Below are 16704 nucleotides of genomic sequence, written 5' to 3' on the forward strand. Positions count from 1 at the left end.
GGCGAAGATATGGCAGAATCCTGGCTTGAAGTGGGCAGGTGTGGTGAGTGAGGGCGGGTGAAGGGCCTGCAGAGGCCAAGCACAGGTAGGATATGTACCAAGGATGGGCCCGACCAGCAGAGTCATTCACTGTTTCCCATCAGCACTGACTGCCCCTGGGGTGGGACAGTAGAGAGCAACCCTGGAGGATGCAGCCAGGGCTTGGTTCTTCTGGGCCAGTGGAGCAGAAGGCTAGCTAGGCCAGAGATTCAGTGATGATGGTAAGAGGAGCACCCCGCGGAGCCACCAGTGGACCCGGCTGGAGGAAAGCAGTAGCCAGCAGGAAGCCATTCTAGGTCAGAAGTACTAGCTCTGCTGCCTGGGAGGAAAGGAGAAATCCAAGGACTGGCTATCCCTGGGAGATGGAGGCACAGATGCAGTGATGGAGAGTGGAGCTCGACGGAAAAGAGGAGGGAGAGTGAGGTGGAGTAATGGCAGGTGACCGCCGAAATCCAGGTGTGTGCTCATGCTGCATTCTTGTTTTAATTCGTATTATGGAAGTTTCAAATATACACAGATGTAGAGAGAATGGTCTAATGATTCCCTCAGTACCCATCCCCTGGCCTCAACAGTTGTCAGCCTTTTGTCCATCTTACTTCATGCAATCGTCCCCAACTCACACTTTTGAGGAAAGGGGTGTGGGAGACTGCAGTATATGCATGCAAATCCAAGATTTCATGTTATTTACATATAAGTACTTAAATAGGTAAAACACAGGTTTTTATCCTGAGAATAACTGAATAAACTGAAATAACAGTTTTAGGTAAAGGAGCGGGGAGGGTAATAATAACTAGTGACTGTTTAGTATATGCCAGATATTTTACACATCCTATGTAATTCTTCCAAAACCCTCTGAGGTCTGTATTATTGCCATTCCCATTTTATAGATGAGGGATATGAAGTTTTGTGAAGCTGCAGGATTTGCCTAAAAGCACTCAGCTAGTAAATGGAAGTTTTGGGAATTAAACTGCCGCCTGTCAGACTGCAATGTCTTTTCTCTCCAGCTCTGCACTGTGCTGAATGTTGGCTGGGGGTGGTGGGTTAAGGAGACAACAGATATGAAGTTAGGATATTGGCTGCCTCCAGTGCATCTCCTAGGATCATAATTCCAGGTAGGGTAAAAAATAAAGGCTGTAATTTACGTGCCAAAGTATCTTATAAATATTAGGGAAGAGAGGTGCCGATAGGAAGGTCAGTGCCTGAAACAGAAAAGAAAGAACAAGATGTGTGCATGGCCTGTGCCTCAAAGACCCAGGAGCTTCTGCATGAGGGTGAAGGGAGACAGATGAAAGGCCAACACCCCACCTGACCTCACCTCGGGTAGAGGGATGAATAACTCCAGTGGAAAGGAGGAGTGGCCTGCAAGAGAGCCTGGGTATGGTAAAAGGGGAGAGGGTGAGGTCATATGAGGGCTAGTTTGCAATGAAACAAAGGGTCCAGTGGGCAGAGTGGGTGGGGAGAGAGTCCATGAAGCTAGAATAGAAAGCTAGAGAAAGAGGGACAGGAGGGAGTCTTTTCAAAGTTTAATGGAAATTAAAGCAACTACCTAGCTTCATGCTACTCAAAGTGTGGACCGTGGGCCAGTGCCAGTCTGCAAGCTCTTTGTTATAGTTGATGTTGAGCCAGGTACAGAAATTAAGAAGAAGGGGTTTAGATATTTTTCACAGGCCATTGTTTTTTTGTATTTTTCAAAAGTATCCATGACATATTAAAAATTTCTTAAAAATGACCCTTCACCACCAGTGGCTTCAGAGGTACTGGTGTATATTGCCGCACGTAGTAAGATGTATTAGCTCTGATTTTTTCATCTTGTTTGATCCAGGCCACTGAACGCTTTATTGCAGTCGGCAGCTTTCTAATCTTTCCTTAAATTGTTTTTTCTTTTCCCATCAATTTTGATGAATACTGACTTCCCTATAGTCTTAAAAGAAATAGCAGCTAAAATTAAATGGAGAAAGTTAATATTTATCACTTTGGCTACAAGATTTCTTTAAAAGGGAAATGAAGTTTTTGTGCTTTATTGTATTTAATAGTCACTGAATCCAGTTTTCCACACTCTTAGTGAAAGCTTTCCCAGAATTCCAAGATTGGGGATGATTATTGTAGCCTTTTCAGTAAAAGAGATTTTATTTTCAGATATTATTCCTTATTTTAAGACTAATACAGTTTTTAAAAGTGACTGAACTCAGTCTAGACAGCAGATTTCAATAGTTGCTAAGGAACTAGATTAGTGTTAATCTAAGGAATATATTATTCATTTTTATTTCCATTTGTTACTACAGAACTTTAATTGCCAATAAAAGTCTTTTATGGCTCTCCAAGGTGTAAAGCATCTCTCCCTTAGCTAGCCCCGGGAGACAGTGTTTATATGCACCCTCCAAGCAGACAGCATTCAGGCACGAAGTAGCTCAAAAGAAAAAAAAAGGCTTCTTTCAGCACAAACAATAGCTGGGCTTATAATACAGGCCGTAACTGAGCGCTCAAGGACAGACCAGCCACACCCACCCATGCATGAGACCTGGCCAGGCTGCCTCCGCTGATGCTGCGCACTGCGCTGATTACCCCTTCGTGTAGTAGATGATGTCATTCTGCAACCTGCTGCCACAGTCATCAGACAATCAGTTCCTCAGATAAAAGATCGGTTGTCAAATCCAAGAAACTCATTTCCACACAGCAGCCAAAATGAGCTTTTTGAAAAGCTAATCTGATAACATCACCCCAACCTTACCCAACCTCTCCCAACCCCACTCTGCTTGAAACACTTCAGTGCTTCCCAGGGCCTTTAAGATAAGGATAAAGCCCTTGCAGAGCATGGAAGGCCCTCCCTGGGCTGCTCCTCCCCAGCACACTGCACTTCCTGTTCAGTCTTCCCTTTCCTTTTTAAAGGAAGCCTTGCCCTGGCTCTTCCACTGCCCAAAACCTCTTCCGTCCTCTCAGGCAACACCCATACTCACTACCAGCCTCAGCCCTGTTCTCCCACTAGCTAGGAGTACCTCAGTAGGTTCACATCAAATCAATACAACTTTTCCTGGCATTTATGAGATTTGTAAGTTTACATTTATTTGTGTGTGTTTGGTTAAGGTCTAGTTCTCCAATAGACCCGGAGCCGAAGAAGGTAGACTTCATTTTTACAAAGACTGTAATTCTCCTACCTAGCACAGCCCCTAGCACATAGTGCTACAAGAATGAGTATTGAAAGCATAAACTCTGAAACGTAAAATCCAAACAAACACTCTAGACTTTGGCTCTTTGTGGACAGTCTGGCCAAGACTCGTTATGTAATGAGCAGTATCTTTGCCAAAGCCCTGACTGAAAGCTCTAGTGAGGGACCAGCAGCTGCTTCTCCATGAGTCAGTTGCCAGCTCTTACAGAGTAACTTAAAAAGTTAAGCAGTTTTTTCATTATCAAGAATAATACACCTGCCTTACAAAAATAAAATCCACAACTGCTAGTGCTGGTGCTAAACAAGAAAAGCAAGTGAAGTCATCTAATGCTCTCCTCCTTCACGGGGGACACATGCTACTGGTGTAGTCAGGAATTGGAAGGTTTATAATAGCTGACATCCATGGAATTTTTGACTATGGGTGAGGCTCACGCTGGTGCTCATGTACTTTTCTCATTTAATCCTCTCACCAAGACTATGTTTATCCTTCTTTTACAGATAAGGAAACAGAGAGTTTAACTAGTTTGCCCAGGGTCACACAGGTAGTAATGCAGAGAGTGGATCTGAAGCCACATTATCTAACTCATTCTGGAGCCCATTCTGGCATCATTACTATTACTGCCTCTCCTGGAGAGTTCCAGAACACAGCAGAAATCAAGGAAGATTCATACATATAGACTGAATAGTACCTCTGCATGGCGGGGCAGTGTCCCTCTTACTCTAATACTTTGAGGTTGAACTGAGACTTTACTCAGAAAAATAACTGAGCAGCCTACCTCCCATTTCCTGCCTTTCCATTATATTTTCCATTTTCATACATTTCTTAAATACAGAGTGATCACCTCACTCCCAGGTTCATGAATGATCCATGGATTTGCTTTACTTATAGGAATATAACAAACCACTCAGCCTGGCACACACAGACCCGTGGTCTGGCAAAGGCTCTGCCCCCTTTCCATCACATCCCTCATGTAGGACCCCTGAGCAGTCTCCCAGCAAGCCCAGGGCTCACTAACTTCCCTTCCTTGATGCGGTTCTCCTAACTTGAAATCCTGTTCATCCACAGAAGCCAGGTCAGCTTCAGGAACAAATTATTTATAGAGTGGCATCAAATACTTCTATTGCAGGTTGAGCATCTCTCATCCCAAAATCTGAAATCTGAAGTGCTCCAAAGCCCAAAACTTTTGAGCACCAACATGACACCACAAGTGGAAAAGTCTACACCTGACCTCAGGTGGCAAGTCACAGATAAAACACAGACACATAACACACAATTTGTTCAGCAACCCCTAGGGTAAGATAAACTTACCTCGGGCTATGTGGGTAAGGTATATATGAAACATAAATCAATTTTGTGTTTTCAGTATCTTACATTATATTTATGCAAATACTTCAAAGAAATCTGGCCAGGTGTGGTGGCTCACGCCTGTAATCCCAACACTTTAGAAGGCTAAGACAGGTGGATCACCTGAGGTCAGGAGTTTGAAACCAGCATGGTCAACACGGTGAAACCCCATCTCGACTAAAAATACAAAAACCAGCTGAGCGTGTTGGTGCGTGCCTGTAATCCCAGCTACTCAGGAAGCTGAAGCAGAAGAATCACTTGAACCCAGGAGGCAGAGGTTGCAGTGAGGCAAGATAACACCATTGCACTCCAGTCTGGGGAACAGAGCAAGACTCCATCTCAAAAAAAAAAAAATCTGAAATCCAAAACACTTCTGGTCTCAAATATTCTGGGTAAGGAATACTCGACCTGTATTTTTAAATAATTCCAAATATTATTAAGTCCCATAATAAGTAAGGCTAGAGGAAAGATTAATTGAAAAGGTAAAAAAGCCTTTAATAAATGTGATTCCTAAGGTTTTCAGTTGTAGATTCAGATTCCAATTAGGAGAGCATATTTAATATCACCTCTAGTGGTCTGTTTTGCTCAACAACTCTAAATCTACCAGAAGGGTTCTGCAGCAGTTTTCTCAAAGTGTAACAAATTCTACTTTGTATATCATCTCTTCATGTTTAATTATAAGGATTTGAATTTACAACAGCAGTTAATCAGTAATTAGATAGTACTGTACCAAAAGAAATTAAACAAAGATAAAACAAAAACACAACTTAGCACAGGCCACATCATCTGGTAATGTTACATGTAGCATGATTAAAATAGTCCCTGAGAAACACAGGTTAACTGAGTCATTAGTGATATATTCCTTTGACTCTTTTGTTGTTATTAGTGATTTCCAGTGCCAGCAGGAAACTTAAAGGTAATCCAAATCCAAAAACACTCTGATTATACTAATTATTCCATTTTTATTCTTCATTATAAATCTCTTTATTATGCTCGATAATTATTTTGAAATGTAGTGGTAGATTTTTACAATGCAAAATAAATGTATATTTTATAATGATGGCATTCTGTATTGATTGTCATATTTAAAGAATATGAATAAATCAGTATTTGAGTTAATTATCATTAGACCTCAAAAGCAAAATGTTCACCTTAGGTGTGGAAAATCAAAAAAGATACAAAGCAGTTTGAGAGAGGGGCAAAAAGTTCCCTGAAACCAAGACATAGAAGAGGTAAAAAGGCTGTTGAGCAAGTCATTGTAGGAACCAGGGGAAGAGGCAAGGGACCCTCTCCTTACCAAGTCATGTGATCCCCCTGTACCAGGTGCACAGGCCTCCTGTCCTGGTTCTTAAGCCTTTGGTTAGTAAGGGAATAAAAGCAGACTGGCCATTGGAAAGAGAAGTCAGCAGACCTCCTAATTCAGTCTTGGAAGAGATGTGGGCAGCAGCCAGCTCAGGTGTGCCCTACTCTGGGTGATGCTGGAGCTGGGCTCTGGCAAGGGAAGACAGTTGGAGAAGCCCCAGCATGGATTAGTGGATATATAGCAAGCTTTTCTCCTTGCAAAATGGTATCTTTTATCCCTTTATTTATCCTGTGACCAGCATGACATGGGAAGACTGAGCCAATAAAACACTCAATTACCTGAAGGTGCTTTGCATTCTTTCCCTGGTGCTATTTCAAGAGGCTTTGTCTGTGTAAGAAAATGACATTATCTTTACTCCTAAGTACAGGGATCTTGTAAACTCTAAATACTGTAAAATCTTTAAATGGTATGCCAAATGAATAAATAGTTTTTTCCCCCTAAGTGTATGAAGTTGTCTTGAAAACTTCTGTATGGAGTGAATTTCATTGTGCACTCATAAGCTTGCTTTACCAAAGTATTTTAATTATCAGTCTCTGAAACAAGTAATTTGTCTTTTGATAGAACAATTTGCTAAAAAGAGCAAAAGGTACTTTGAGAAGAATTACTGAAGAAAATTTCAAAGATTTCCATCTCTTGGCACCTTGGATTGAAAGAATACGCTTTGTTTAATAATTTAGTATCATAGTGGACATCAGAGAGCCAAACTGTAATAATTTTTGTAACTTCATGATGAAATTAATGGAGCAGCTCTCCCAAAATTGGGAACCATTTGGTTTTTTCTCCAGTTTAAGAATTTCTCTTTCTCCTGTTTTGTGAAGCAGTGCTATGAAGTTTCTATGTCTAAGAGTTCATTGCTTTCCCAAATTAGACAGCCCACCTGTAAATGAAAACCACATTTGCAAAGTGACAATTCATTTGTGGATATGGCTAATTAATCCTCTGTTAGGCTTCTTCAACTGTTCTCTAATTTGAAAATGTTCATCTCTCAGGAGGTGGTACAATTTATTTGATTTCATTGTACGACACAAACTTTTGCCTCTCAATTTTACCTCTTTCGTTGAAATAAGCTTAAACGGGCCGGGCGCGGTGGCTCAAGCCTGTAATCCCAGCACTTTGGGAGGCTGAGGCGAGTGGATCATGAGGTCAAGAGATCAAGACCATCCTGGTCAACATGGTGAAACCCCGTCTCTACTAAAAATACAAAAAATTAGCTGGGCATGGTGGCGCGTGCCTGTAATCCCAGCTACTCGGGAGGCTGAGGCAGGAGAATTGCCTGAACCCAGGAGGCGGAGGTTGTGGTGAGCCGAGATCACGCCATTGCACTCCAGCCTGGGTAACAAGAGCGAAACTCCATCTCAAAAAAAAAAGAAAGAAATAAGCTTAAACAAGCTGACTGCAGTCACCATGGTCATCATCTTATGAACCTTTATTCAGAGTTAACTGGGCAAGACTAATGAACCAGAGCAATCTCTTCATGTCAGTGAATGATTACCAGTAGCTCCTCAGTTTAACAACATGGTAATTATTCCATGACCTACTCGTTCTATAGTAAGTAGTTTAAAATTTTTTTCAAAGCTTGGGACTTCAAACACCCCTAGTTGTATTTCTCCTCCAGCTTCTCCCATCTCAGTAAATGGCTCTAGTCAGTGCTCCAGCCAACACCTGAGAACTTTCTTTGCTCGCTTTTGCTCATGTCCCAATTCCAAGTACATCAGCCAGTCCTGCTGGATCTCCTGACACTGTCCCCACCCTAGACCAACCCTCTGTTTCCTCACCTGGACTCCTAGCAGTCATCTCCTAAGTGGCCTCCCTGCTTCTATTCCACCTTTCCATTCTCCACATCACAGCTCAGGTAATTCTATTACAAATATTCATCATATTACTTCACTAGGCCTGCTTAATGCCTTCCAGCGACTTCCCATTTCACATAGAATCAAATCAAAACACCTTCCATGGTCACCAGACCCCATCTAACCAGCTCTGCACCACTCTCCCCTTCTCATACTCTAGGGTCAGCCTTTAAACATTCCCACACATTCCTGCTGCCATGCCTTTCCACAAGCTACTGCCTTTGCTTGGGGTGTACTTCCCCACCTCTCAGGACAGACTCCTCCCAACCTTCACAGTTCACCTCAGATGTCACTGCCTCAGAGAAACATCTCCTGACCACCTAAGATGCAGCCCCTACAGGCAGGATTATCACATTAGCCTGTTGATGCGCTTCATAGCACTTGTCTCTATCAGAAATGATTTTGTTCCTTCTAGCTTGTTTGTTTACTGATAAATGTGTTGCTTCCCGCCATCCTCCAAGCTCCATGAAAGCAAGAACCTTGCTGGTCTCCTGTTCCCCTCGTATTACTCATGGCTGGAACAGGGTCTAGCCCACAGCACAGTCTCAATAAACAGTTGTTAGATGAAGTATGGATGACGGAATCCTTATCTTCCTAATACTGTATGACTTTGACTGAAACACTTAACTTCATGGACTTCAGCTTTCTCCTCTATAAAATAAAGCTAACAGAACGTCGGTTGTTCCTGGGAATAAGTTAATGGAGTAAATGCGCAGCAGGGCATAGCACCTTGTGTGACCCACAGCAGATGCAGAGTGAGCAGTCACCAATGTCGCTTCCTGTTTTACAGGAAATCCTCAGAGGAACTAGACATGGACAAGGTAACAGCAGCAATGGTACTAACCAGCTTGTCAACCAGTCCTTTGGTTCGAAGTCCTCCTGTGCGGCCGAATGGTAAGCCCAGGAATATGGGGCTTAGGGAAGGGCCCCTTGACACCAAGAGCAGGGCCTCTCTTTGAAGGGTCTCATTCCTGTTGAACACTGTGAACCACTGACTCTCACCCATTAGCAGGAAGCAAAGGGAAACATGGAAGACATCGAGGCCCCCAGAGCTGTTGGCCTCCTCTTCATCTTCCCAGAGAGCCTACTGCTTTTTGTTCACCCATCCTTCCATTCGACTCGCTTTCTTTGAGCTCCTTCATTTTCTGCCTTGCCAGGACACGTCTTTGCAGTACTTGTGTCCCTCTTTTTCCCAGGTAAATGAAGATTGAGCCAATGAATTATTTTCCCTAGCATTATTTCTGTTTGATTTGGGGGGTAATTGGATTAAAGAACTCTCAGCTTAAATATGCTTTTAATACATTATCCCTGACTCCTTAATCAAATAGAATTATTTAGTCCATTCATTTATTACACACACATTTATCAGGTACCATGCTAGATGAATTGAATACCTCATTGAAAAAGTGTCCACATTCCCAGGTAGTATACTATCTCTTTGAGGAAAAAAGACTCCCAATCATAGCCATATTAATGGCTAGCATTTATTGAGCATTACTGTTTGTCAATAAACAAGTACTATGTTTTTTTTATCTCCTGTAATTCCCACAACAATTCTATGAGATGTTGTTATCACTGTTTTACAGATGAATAAACTGAGGTTCACAGGGATTAACTGGCAGAACTGAAATTCTCCATATCTTTTTGATTCCATATTTATTCTCTTAATCACAATATGATTTTGTCTCAGATAATCCAATACAATAAATAAGGAGGTCAGGTAGCAGGAGGTGAAGTTAGAGTGACTGGCAGATCTATCAGGAAGGGTCATTTATGGCTGGCTAGGAGTTTAGACTTTATGCTGAGGCTATGGGAGCACTGTTAAAGTGATTCTAGCCCTGAAAAGTTATGATTAGGTTTACCAGCCAAAAGAAAAAGAAAAGGCCTTGGTAGTCACAGTGGAGGCAAACAGGCAGTAATCGAGACATGTGAAGAATGCAGAATCAAGAGTATTTGGTGCTGGACAGAGAGGGCGAACAGGAAGGTGTGTCAAGGATGACTTCCAGGCAGTTGGTGTGCTTCAGCAAGGGGAGGACATTCACTGGGATGGGGACATACACGCAGGAAGAGATCTATTGGTAAATGTTTGGGACAAGAGCTGAGGTTGCTGAAGAAGACAGTAGGGTCAGTTTGAAACATGTTTAATAGGCAGTGCCTGAGGATCATTCAAGGGGCAACATCTGGTGAAGATTTGGGCACATCCTGGGAGAGAGATCTGGGCTGAAGGTAACATTTTGAATAAAAGGCAACATTTTGAATCCATGAGAGTAGATGAGATCACCATGAGAGAGTTATGTAGAAGCAGAGTGAAAAGAGAAGATGGCCAAGGAAGGAAGCAGTGAAGCTCACTATCATGCAAGGAATTGGCAGTGGGAAAAGAGCCTAGGAAGAGCCTGACAGGCGACCAGGGAGGTAGAGGATAACCAGGAGAGTGTTGTTTCACAGAAACCAAGGGAAAAACATGTTTTAAAGAGAAGTGTCTGATGCTTCAGAAGGTCTTTCATTAAAATGACTGAATTTTGTATCACTGGTAGCTTTGTCAAGAGCACTCCCTAAAGAAGAAAGCCAGATTGCAGATTGCAGTTGACTGAGATGTAATGCACTGAGACCACTGAATGAGACTTACCACCTATGAAAACCTCCTCTCAAAAACCAGCATGGTCCATTATGAAATTGAGATATGGTTCACGCACAGTTTGGTTTTAAGCATGAGGTGTTAAGATAAATCTGTTGCACATACATTGAGTCCTCACCAAAACTTTCTCCAATCCCATTATAAAGGAAAAGAATGATCATCATGCTAGGAATTCCTATCAGTGTCATGCATTTAGTATGGCCCCGCAACATCATGATTACCAAGCTGGGATAACACCTCTTCTTTTCTTTTCTTTTCTTTTTTTTTTTTTTTTTTTGAGATGGAGTCTCACTCTGTCACCCAGTCTGGTGTGCAGTGGTGCTATCTTGGTTCATTGCAACCTCTGCCTCCTGAGTCCAAGCGATTTTCACGCCTCTGTCTCCCAAGTAGCTGTAATTATAGGCATGTGCCACCACACCCAGCTAATTTTTGTATTTTTAGTAGACACAGGTTTCACCATGTTGACCAGCTGGTCTCAAACTCCTGACCTCAGGTGATCCACCTGCTTTGGCCTCCCAAATTGCTGGGATTACAGGCGGGAGCCACTGTTCTTAGCTGACCAACACCTCCTCTTTACATAGCACCAGATGAGGTGCTCTTGAAATGGGCCTGACCTATTCAGTGACCTGACTGCTCTTCTCGGGGTCTCTGGCAGACAGGTATTCTGATTTACCTTTCTCACTTTGGCAGTGCTAAAGCAAGATTATAGTAAAAGCAAAACTATAGCCAGGTGTGGTAGCACGTACCTGTAGTTCTGGCCCAGGACTTTGGGGTCTCATTGAGCTATGATGGTGCCACTGCACTTCAGCCTGGGTGACAGAGCAAAACTCCAACTCCAAAAAATAAAAAATAAAAAAAACCGGAAAAACCCCCAAGACATATTCTAGGAAAAAGAAATTGCAGAATTCCATGGAATCTTTAGAGGGGGAAAAAAAGGCGTATTTTAAAGTAATCATTATTTTTACCATTGGGTTTTCTTTTCACTGCCACCTGAGCTGGAGTGCAGTGGCGCAATCTCGGCTTATTGCACTTCCGCCTCCCAGGTTCAAGTGATTCTCCTGCCTCAGCTTCCCAGTAGCTGAGATTGCAGACACACACCACCATGCCCAGCTAATTTTTTGTATTTTTAGAAGAGACAGGGTTGAACCATGTTGGCCAGGCAGGTCTCGAACTCCTTACCTTGTGATTTGCCCGCCTCGGTCTCCCAAAGTGCTGGGATTACAGGCGTGAGCCACTGCGCCTGGCTGGCTTCTTTTTTTAATTGAGAACACTTTTAGTGTTCCTTTGTACTTAAAGGTCAGAATTAAAATAAACCTTTTGGTTCAGTGCAAATTTTTGTTAGCACAGTAATAAAGTAATTCAGTGTTGATTTATGGTTTAAAAAGTAACTACTCAACTAATAACCCCAAATTGTCTGCTGTCTCTCATTTAGTCTGTAAGAAAAAGCAAATTCTTAAATAAGGAAAGCAATTTATGATAACAAAGGCATTTTTTTTAGGAAAAAAAGATTTTCACTAGAATTATTGCACATCAATGAATTTTTGGAAACTGTTGTGATCCTTTTCTGTACCTAAAAAGGATCATTCTGTCAGGAAGTGGGTCTGCAGAGTGTGAGGGTCCAGCAGTGCCTGTCTGCATTCTTGACAAACAGTGGCTTAATATAAAGAGGCTCTATTCCCTAAGAAGATTATAAATCAGACCTTCTTTCTGAAAAAAAAAGTATCATTTCTATATCACTTGGTCTTTCTGACTAAATAGTGTTTCTAAAGGAAATGTCATTCACAAATCAGTAAGCAAATTCACTTTTAGCATTGACATGAAGCCATGTAACCACACTGTAATAATCATTGGTTCTCAAAACAAATTCAGTGCCTCATAGTTAACATGATTTATACATCAAGCACCACGAGCTTTATTTTATTTTACAAATGCATACTACAGTATATTTATAAGCCACCCGAGCTTGCCAAGGGAGTTTTTCACACCAAGTAAAATCATCAAGCCTTATATTATGCTCTTCTTGAACTCCTGTTGTACCAAATGGAGCTTTCTTATTTACAGCAGGCAACTCTGGTCTAGTGAGTGCATCAGTCTCTGTGTAGACTGCAGTGAGTGAGATGCTAATTTGGTTTTGTTGATGCTGGCAAAGCATGAGACTGCATAAACGACCATTTGATTCTAAAAGAACCTAGCTGTAATGAGATAGGTAGTTTCTCCTATTTCACCTTAAAATTTCACTCCTCTAACTTAACTTTTTGCTTGACATAATTGAGGAATATGCTTGAAATTTATAATTAGGTAAAGGTAGTTAGGAAATTTCCCCAGGAATGTGAATCTCCCCTTTGTCTTTACTTCATTACTAATTACACAGACGTTAACAGTATTTTTTTTAATGAGGCATTTGGGGATGTGTTTTCCTCCTTATAGTTAGAACATGGTTTTAATATATTCAAAATGCACATAAATATGGAGGAGAAATTATCCAAAAAGAAAATAGAATTTATACAAATGCTAATTAAGGTTGTGCCTCTTGAAAGGTAAAGCAAATCTTCAGTGATTAAAAGAGCATCCAGAAGACTTTTTTTTTTTTTTTTTTTTTTGAGACAGAATCTCACTCTGTTGCCCAGGCTGGAGTGTAGTGGCACAATCTCAGCTCACTGCAACCTCCGCCTCCCAGGTTCAAACAATCCTCCTGCATCACCCCCCCAATAGCTGAGATTACAGGCATGCACCACCATGACCAGTTAATTTTTGTATTTTTAGTAGAAACAGGGTTTCGTCGTGTTGGCCAGGCTGGCAGAAGACATTCTAACTAGGCAGAAATCTCTCCACATTAGCAAACATTTCATAATGCTTTCCACCACAAATGGAAAGGTAAAATCCAATAGCAATCTTATCAGTAGTTATTGCCAATAAATTCTTATCCTATCCCAGCTTTGCCAGAGAGAATGGAGGTTGTTCATAGCCCAAGGACTGCATGCAGTGAGGAAAGAGGTCCAAGCAGCAGGCCAGCTTGGGCCTGGCTCACCAGGAATACTTACCAGTCACATAGCAAGTCACTTCGCTTCCTGCTGCCTCAGGGTCCTCATCTATAAAACTGGGATGATAATCCTTATTCTGAAGTACAGATGTTGTGAGAATGCTTATGACTATGTGAATAAGCTTTGTAAAATGTAAAACACTCACAAAATGTAAAGCATTACTATTTGTTGGGAAGCAGAATGGGAAGGTGGGGCTTTAGATAACTCTCCAGGAATTATTTCTCTTAGATTCTTAAATGTTAGACTAACTTCCTATAAATGTATTCTAAGAACTAAAATCCTATGAGAACTCCCCGCCCCACAACTTTTTTTTGAAAAACGATCTTGCTCTTTCACCCAGGCTGGAGTACAGTCACCCAGTCATAGCTAACTGCAGCCTCAAACTCCTGGACTCAAGTGATCCTCCCTCCTCAGCCTCCAGAGTAGCTGGGACTACAGGTGCATGCCACCACACTCAGCTAATCTTTTTATTTTTTCTGTACAGCCGGGGTCTCATTATGTAACCCAGGCTGGTCTTGAACTCCTGGCCTTAAGCAATCCTCCCACTTCAGCCTTTCAAAATGCTAGGATAAGAGAAGCAAGCCACTGCCCTCAGCTAAGAAATCCCTTTTTTTAAAAAAAAAAAAAAAAAAAAAAAAAAGGAAATTGGAGGGGTTGGGGTGGGAGGGAACTCTGTGACCAAACCATTCAGGGGAATACTGCAAATGATATTCCTCTCTTAGAAATACTGCAGTCAATAAACCCAGAGCTCCCCAAACTTAGTGAACAAGAAAATCTTTTTTTTTCCCATATAATCCCCACTATCATCCAATCCCCACTAGGATCCCAGTGAATTTGTGTTGCACAATACAAAAACACATCAGAAAACTCTTAGAAAAACCTGTTATCAGGCGGTTAAAATAATTAAATGTTTATAAACTACAATGTGGCTTTTGGGAGGGCAGTGTATAAATAGAACAAAAACTGACATACCCAGCTGTTGCAGATTATTGAGAGAGCTAGGGTGGTTTCACTGGAGTAGAACCAAGACTCCCACTTCCCCACTGAGCCAGGCTGGGGCACGAAGGGGTTCTCGCACTGACTGTGTTTGTGTGCACGCAGAGAGCCTCAGCGGATCCTGGAAGGAGGGCGGCTGCGTGCCTTCCAGCACCAGCAGCAGCGGCTACTGGAGCTGGAGCGCCCCCAGCGACCAGTCCAACCCGTCCACGCCGTCGCCGCCGCTCTCGGCCGACAGCTTCAAGCCCTTCCGCAGCCCTGCGCAGCCAGACGACGGCATCGACGAGGCGGAGGCCAGCAACCTGCTCTTCGACGAGCCCATTCCCAGGAAAAGAAAGGTTGGTGACCAGCCACGTGGTCTTCTGCCTTCAGTTTCCTGAAGGTGCTTTCTGTCCCCTTTGAAGGGCCCCTTTGAGCTTAACTTTGGACCCACACCCCCTTTTCTGTGGAAAGAAGCAGCTTACATTCCTCTTTAATGTTCTTGAAGTTTAAATAGAAATTGTTATGGTGACAATTAAAAAATGACAAATACTGGTAAGTTTCCTGAAAGTATATATCCACGTGCTCTATCCTTAAGTTGTAAATTGCTGACCTGAGACTTACCAGTATTTCTAAATTGAACCTCAGGCTTGCTTCGGTATGAATTCATTCTCTTCTTGGGACTTATTTTTTTCATGTGTAAAATACAATTAATATATTTTTCTTTTTTCTGCTTCAGTCAGCCCTGAAGGGTTATTGTGAAGAATATTTCGTATCTCATTTTTATTTTTATTTTTTTGAGAAATCTCACAACTTCTCTCCACAGTGGCTGAACTAATAATTTATATTCCCACCCACGGTGTATAAGTAAGTGTCAAAAGTGATCTTTTTTTTTTTTTTTAAAGAAAGATAAAGAGAAAGGGGGAGAGAGAACAGGAATCTTGCTCTATTGCCCAGGCTGGAATGCAATCCAAAAATAGGTATTAAAAACCTCTTTTATGCCGATAATTGTGCTTAACAGCAGAGAAAAGAAGGAATAAAGGAAGAAAATAACAAACAGCCAACCAATATTTCATTTAAGTCTGTGAAATGCTATGCAAATGCTGAAGAGTGATTTACTTCCAATTATGCGGTCACTTTCAAAATAGGTGTAATGTGATACTGAGAAAAATGTATGTTCTGTGGACCTGGGGTGAAGAATTCTATAAATATTCACTGAGTTTACTTGTTCCAGGTCTGAGTTCCAGTCATAGATGTCCCTGTTAATTTTCTATCTCGTTGATCCATCGAATATTAACAATGTGGTGTCAAAGTCTCCCACTATTATTGTGCGGGAGTCCAAGTCTCTTTATAAGTCATTAAGAACTTGTCTTATGTATCTGGGTGTTCCTATATTGGGTGCATATATATTTATGATCTGTTGTTGCATTGATCCTTTTACCATTATGTAATGTCCTTGTTTCTTTTAGTCTTTGTTACTATTAAAGTCTATTTTGTCAGAGATGAAAGTTACAACTCCTGTTTTGTTTTGTTGGGTTTTTTTTGTTTGTTTGTTTGTTTGTTTGCCCTCCATTTTATTGGTAAGTCTTCCACCAACCCTTTGTTTTGAGTCTTTGTGTGTCCTTGCTTATGAGATGGATCTGGATACAGCGTACCGATGGGTTTTGACTTTTTATTCAATTTGCCTGTCTGTGTCTTTGATTGGGTCATTTAATTCATTTAAATTTAGGATTAATATTGATATTTGTGAGTTTAATATTGTCGTTTAATGCTAGCTGGCTATTTTGCCCATTAGTTGATATAGATTCTTCATTATGAAGATACTCTTTACCTTTTGGTAAGTTTTTGGGATGACTGATACTGGGCGTTCCTTTCTGTGTATAGTGCTTCTTTCAGAAGCTCTTGTAAAGCAGGCCTGGTGGTGATGAAAGCTCTGAGTGCTTGCTTGTTCATGAAAAAATTTATTTTTCCTTCATTTATGAAGCTTAGTTTGGCTGGATATGAGATTCTGGGTTGAAAATTCTTTTCTTTAAGGATATTGAATATTGACCCCCACTCTCTTCTAGTTTGTAGGGTTTCTGCTGAGATCTGCTGTGAGTCTGATAGGCTTCCCTTTATGGGTAACCTGAGCTGCCCTTAGAATTTTCTCCTTTATTTCAACCCTGGTGAATCTAATGATTATGTGTCTTGGGGTTGCTCTACTTGAGGAATATCTTTGTGGTGTTCTCTGTATTACCTGGAGTTGAGTATTGTCTTGCCTTACTAGGTTAGGAAAGTTTTCCTGAATAATATC

General features: G+C 41.5%; 1 protein-coding gene across 3 annotated transcripts in view; it reads left to right on the forward strand.

Annotated features, from left to right (window-relative positions):
• The window catches only part of ZNF704 (zinc finger protein 704), a 246371-nt gene that overhangs the window by 174947 nt on the left and 54720 nt on the right, over nt 1–16704 (forward strand). For all 3 annotated transcript variants that reach the window (XR_013527924.1, XR_013527925.1, XM_078352745.1), the window contains exons 3-4: nt 8551–8654; nt 14538–14770. Coding sequence is in view for 1 of the 3 variants with exons in the window: in XM_078352745.1 (XP_078208871.1) it covers nt 8551–8654; nt 14538–14770 (337 nt within the window). In the remaining 2 variants the exon portion in view is untranslated. The remainder of the gene's footprint in view (nt 1–8550; nt 8655–14537; nt 14771–16704) is intronic.

This window comes from Callithrix jacchus, chromosome 16 (assembly GCF_049354715.1).
Source record: "Callithrix jacchus isolate 240 chromosome 16, calJac240_pri, whole genome shotgun sequence".
Lineage (NCBI taxonomy): Eukaryota > Metazoa > Chordata > Mammalia > Primates > Cebidae > Callithrix > Callithrix jacchus.